The sequence below is a fragment of the Beta vulgaris genome, chromosome 6 (genome assembly GCF_026745355.1).
Source record: "Beta vulgaris subsp. vulgaris cultivar EL10 chromosome 6, EL10.2, whole genome shotgun sequence".
Classification (NCBI taxonomy): Eukaryota; Viridiplantae; Streptophyta; class Magnoliopsida; order Caryophyllales; family Amaranthaceae; genus Beta; species Beta vulgaris.
Genome location: NC_079207.1, coordinates 55,116,961 through 55,122,789, shown reverse-complemented (window position 1 = coordinate 55,122,789; position 5,829 = coordinate 55,116,961). Strand labels below are relative to the sequence as shown.

The 5,829-nt window shown below is 36.9% G+C and overlaps 1 protein-coding gene across 1 annotated transcript; it reads left to right on the top strand.

Moving 5' to 3' along the window:
- The first annotated feature begins 2,137 nt into the window (after positions 1-2,137).
- Positions 2,138-5,253, top strand: LOC104908529 (40S ribosomal protein S27-2). Its single transcript, XM_010697642.4, has 4 exons — positions 2,138-2,294; positions 2,436-2,537; positions 2,652-2,680; positions 4,835-5,253. The coding sequence occupies exons 1-4, from the start codon at positions 2,292-2,294 to the stop codon at positions 4,959-4,961; spliced, it is 261 nt and encodes an 86-aa protein (XP_010695944.1). The 5' UTR covers positions 2,138-2,291; the 3' UTR covers positions 4,962-5,253.
- The last annotated feature ends 576 nt before the right edge of the window (positions 5,254-5,829 follow it).

Sequence of the window (5,829 nt, the reverse complement as noted above, 5' to 3'; positions counted from 1 at the left end):
AAAGCTAGTAATTACAAAAAGTAACTTCTAGTTATAGTAGAAGTAACCCCTTATAATTCCAAAACGTAACCAATATTTTCAGTAAAAATATTTCCTTAGCATTACAAAAATTAATTCATATTTCTGTTAAATAATCCCTTAGCATTTGAAAAAGTAACCCCTAGTTTCAGTAAAAGCAACCCCTTACTATTAGAAAAAAAACTAGATTCAACAAAAGTAACCCCTGTGAAAACAATTCAACAAAAGTAACCCTGTTACAAAAAGTAACATATCTTAAAATGGATTCACGCTTGGGCCTTTTTATTAGCTGGCCACACCATTTTGTTCAAGGTGTGGCCTATCTTATATAAATGTTTGTGTTATTTGTATTGTTATTAGTAATTGTAATAGTAGTAATAGTAATATTAGTAATGATATACAAAGTAATAAATACGGTTTTTTTCACCAAGTACCCCTTAGGTTTCAAGAAGCGCACCAGGTACCCTCGTTGTTTCGGAAATGCACCAGATGTCCATGTAATTTGCATAAAATACACCAAATATCCTTAATGGCTAACGGTGTTAAGCTTCTTTTAGCTTTTAAGGTTAATTAACCCCTCTAATCCTAATTAAATCCTAATTAGCCCTAATTAACTAACTAAACCCTAACTTCTAACCCTACCCTAATACTAATCCCCTAACTTCAAACCTTGACCTAACCTTAACCCCTTAACTTCAAACTCTAACTCCACCACCCAACCACCTCCCCTCCAATTCCCCCATCCTCGCAGCATCCCCCATCCCCCTCCCCTCCGCCCCCGTCGATAACCCCACCCCCACTCCACCAACCCTAACAACTCCCTCCCCTAACCCCTACAGCCCATCGTCGACCCTCCACAGCTCTCCTCCACCCTTGTCGAATCCCCCATCCCTCCCCCACCCTGTCGAATCCCCCCTCTTGAATTCTGGCCCCCCAATTCCGCTCTTTGATTTCTCTCCACTCCCATGGCATTTCCTTCTATAAATGTTCAATTCTTTTTCTTTCTCTTCCCTAAACCCCTAATTTTGAATTACCCAACAATCTTAATTCACGAGTCATCAAAATCGAAGAAAAAAAACCCCCAAAATTTCAATTTTTTCTTCCAACTTTCATGGACCTGAATTACACCTCTACACACCCATTTTCCGAGATTCATGGATATCTCTAATACTCAAATTCGTGAACTGGGTTGTGAGTACTGTGAATGGGAAAGGGGATTCAATACGAGTGGGGGGATTCGACGAGGGTGGTGGGAGCTGCGGGAGTGTCGACGGGGGTGTGGGGGCTGCAGGAAGGTGGGGGAGCTACGGGAGGGTGGGCTACTGGCGGTGGTGGGGGAGGAGGGGGTTGTTGGGGTGGTAGGGGAATGTTAGGGGGGTTAAGATTAGTATTTAGGTTTTAGGGATAGGGTTAGGGTTAGGGGTTCAAGGGTTTAAGGGTTTAGGGTTTAAGGGTTAGGGTTAGGGGTTTAGGATTAGGGTTAGGGTTAATAATGGCAAAATGGTAAATAAAGTTAACGAAAACTTAACACCGTTACTCATTAATGGTATTTGGTGCATTTTATGCAAATGACAAGGGCATCAGGTGCATTTCCAAAACGAGGGTACCTCGTGCATTTCGTGTAACCTTAGGGGTACCTGGTGGAAAAACCGTAATAAATATTACTTCCGCCATCCCAGAATACTCTTCACACTTTCCTTTTTTATCTATCCCAGAATACTCTTTGTGCTTCTATTTCGGGATATGACCCACTATTATTTCAATCATGCGGCCTTTTAACTACTGGTACTCACTCTCTCTTCCCCAAATAAAATAATTTCACTCTTCTTACCTACCAACTTTAACCATGACCACATTCTCTCACCTTAAAATAAAATAATACTACTTTTAGTAACTACTAACTTCTATCACATATACTTTTTAATAAAATAACAATTGATAACCAAACAACAACAACTTATCATTTAAAACTACGTGATTTGATAAGTGACAAGAGTATTATGGGACAGAGAGAATAGTAATAGTATATCTTATAAAAATTAAATTCAAATCAAAACAGATAAGTTTAAATTAAAATATACCAAATTGATTAGTCACATCAGATCAAAAAATAAAATAAGATCAGATAAAAAAAATAAAATCAGATAAAAAAAATAAGATCAACTAAAGAGACCCTTAGCTCTCGTAAACCTTCACAAACCCTCCTCTCTTGCGCCTCCCTTTCCCTCTCCGTCGTCTCTTCTCTCTTTCAGCGACTCTTTCTCTCACCGAAGATGGTTAGTTTATTTTTCTCTTCATTACATCACTAATTTTAAATTTCCCGATTGATTCAGTGCTTTCGAATAATATAGGGTTTCCGATTTATGCTTCACTAAATTTTCCGATGGATTTTCTGATGGATTGTAAATTTTGATTAGGTTTTGCAAAATGATATCGACTTGTTGAACCCACCGGCTGAGCTTGAGAAGAAGAAGCACAAACTTAAGCGTCTTGTGCAATCTCCAAACTCTTTCTTCATGGTATAAGTTAAATTCTTTTTTTTTTTGTGTGTTTTTTTTCTATTTTTTAATTAGATTTTCGTTATTATCTGATCTTTTTGTGCTAATTCTTTGTTATTTTTGTTTATTTTGTAGGATGTTAAATGCCAGGGATGCTTCAATATGTAAGTCTTAAATCTTAATTTCAAATTTTGTATCTTTTTGTTTTTGTGATTGATTTAGTTTGTTTGAATTCTGATTTCTATGCTTTAATGTATGCAAGTTGATGTTTTTTTTTTGCGATTGCGATGTTTGAATATGTACACTTATTACTTTGTTGTTAAAGGAACTTATTAGGGTACTTTGAATTATGATTAGTTGTGGATGTGAATTATGCTTGCCAATACATTCGAGGTTTGAAGTTCAATGCTCTCTGTTTTTTATTATTGTAATTCTGTTTGTGTATGAGATTATTATTGGCTTCAGACCAGTTCTTGATCTTTTGCGAATGTTAAATGGTTGTACTTTGTTATCGTCGGTTGCTAATTTTCTGTTTTTGAGTTCTCCAAGAACTGGTTGAAGAAAAAGTGTAATCTTTGCTAAATTTTATGATTTTGTAGACAAGTTCATTTGGATGCATAAATATACTTCTATTGAGAGGAAAGTCATGTATACTTTTATGGAATGTTGCCTTTGCAAAAATAGGATTTGTTCTCATCTGTTCTCGCTGTGTTTTTTTTTTTGTGAGAACGTGCGTTTAGTTTAACAATTGAATGGTCTTGGCAAAGTGGTGTTATCTTATCACGAGGATTGAGAAATGTAACTGTTGTTGGTTTTGTGATTGATACTATTTGATGGGTGATTATCTTGATTATGACTTTTAATTACCTGGATTCAATATGCCTACCTGATTTGCTGAACTCTAGTTTATGTGCATTAATCTCCTTGGAGTTTTGGTATTCAGGAATTACACCTTTTTTGACATTCATTCTAAAGATTGATGCATCATAATTTCACTCTTGACTACAGTATCTTTCATTATAGTTTTCTCTTTTGGATCCTCCTCTACCACCACTCCAATATAGCGGTTGCATGTTTGGAATTCCATTCATAATCCACTTTTCAATCTTAGAATTGTGTCAATTATTTCTTTCATCCAAAAGTAGATGTAACTAACTCTTAAGACTGATGGAGTAATATGTTTGGACGGAAGCTCATTTCATGATGTGGTAGATCTTTTTGTTCGACATGACTACCTGGTATAAGATGACTATTTATACATTGCTTCTCTCTACATTTGTTCGGCACATTGATACTACGTTACTCCGACACCCTATTCAACCTCGCGTGTCGCGTGTCGACTCGACGCGACGCGCGACACGACGCGCGACACGCCTGGAAATGGGCGTCGATACCCGTATCGGAAAAGTGTCGCCTACCGACACTCATTTGACAATAGTAAGAAGAAAAACGCAGAGAAAAGGGTGAAAAATTACCTACTTTGTTGAAATTCTCTTCAAAATTTGAAATTTAGGGTTTACAAGGTAAACCCTAGATCTGCAAATTGAGGTCGAATTACACGAAATCTTTACATACTTTGTTGGGGGTTTTGCTCAGGAGATTTAGGCGCACAAAGTGGTGTGTGTGAGAAGAGATGAAGTGAGAGCACCGCCGGAGACCAAGGTAGCCACTGCCGGCGAGAGAGAGCAGCGTGGCTTTTGCTTGGGAGATTAAGAGGCGTGGCTTTTTTTTCTTCTGTTGAATAAGTAAAAGGACGTGGGAGATATTTGTTATGGGCCTGTGTGCCACATATATTCTCCTTTTATATATCTTAATAAACTTTGTATGGCACCTTATTTGATGGCCCAAGTGGCTTTAATAAAATAAGTCACAAAGGAGTTTTTTTTTTTAAGGGAAGAGACGTGGGTTTAAATGTTTGGTATTGTTTTAGTTCTTTTTCTTTAAAAAAATTACTTTCTTTTAAAAAATTATTTTCTAAAATATTAGAATTGATTTTATTTTTATTAAAATAAAGTGTCGGGAAATTTTTTCCGACACTTTCAATCATTAACGTGTCTAGAATATTGGTCAAGACACTCTATTGACCGTGTCGGAGTGTCGGCCTAATTTTTGGAGTAGGGTGTCGGATCCTCCGATCCCTACTTGGATACGACACCCGTATCCGTGTCGGAGTAACATAGCATTGATATGTTGAACTACTCCAATTGTAAAAGTTTCTGATTCTTAGTTTCGATGCTTTCTTGGCCTGTCATTGTTTTACCTGAAGTTGACAAGCTGATTTTACTGTTTCTGATTTATGTGCTTGATTCTGTGTGCAGTACCACCGTCTTTAGCCATTCCCAGACTGTTGTGGTGTGTGGGAATTGCCAAACAGTTTTATGCCAGCCCACAGGAGGTCGTGCCAGACTTACCGAGGGTTGTTCCTTTAGGAGAAAGGGAGACTAAACAAACACTGGAGTAATTTTGTTGCCATAAAGAGTATGTGCCTAGCTATGTGTTGGTGTCGTGAACATCCTTTTGTCACTTAAAATTTCTGTTATGTTAATTATGTTTTTCAAGTGCTCGAAAGTGGCCCAAGAACTTCAGTTGATACTAGCAGTAGTCTTATGGTATGAATCAATTTTGTTCTGAAAGATTGGTTTTGAGTGGCATTTTGGTTGTAGGGATTAGCAAATTTTTGTGATGCCAATACTTTCTTATTTGTATTTTTGATAAAAGGATCAAGTTTATTTTCTTAGGCTTCGTTGCCCTGATTGAAGGATTAAATTACATCTAACTCAGTAGAGATGGCAATGGGTCTAGGTTCCTAATTGGACCCTAGACCCCAATCGAATTGAAGGGTGTGGGTCTTAATTTTTTGAACCCTATCTAAAAGGGTAGGATATGAGTCTTAATACTATCGCGTAGGGGTAGGGTAAGGGTCCACGACCTTATCCGTAATTTCCCATAAACCTGTCCAAACTAAAATATATATTTTTTAATTTAAAATAAATATATATTTTATATATGACAAATATAAAAAACTCACAATCTCATCTGAGCAGTATCTTTCTCGCTTTAAACTATTTTCTTTACTCATATTTGGATGTTGAGACTTTTAAGATGTGGAAAAACACTATGTATTCCTATGTAATATGATGTTTTGTGTGCTAATTGTCAAATTTATATGTTGAATTGTGCTGAACAATTTTACATACATGTGAAATACAAGCGGGAATCTTTTTGTATTGGATCCATTTTGGACCCTAGACCCTACTCATATTCTAGCGGACCCCCTACGGGTATGGGTAAGGGTCCTAAAATTTTTTACGTC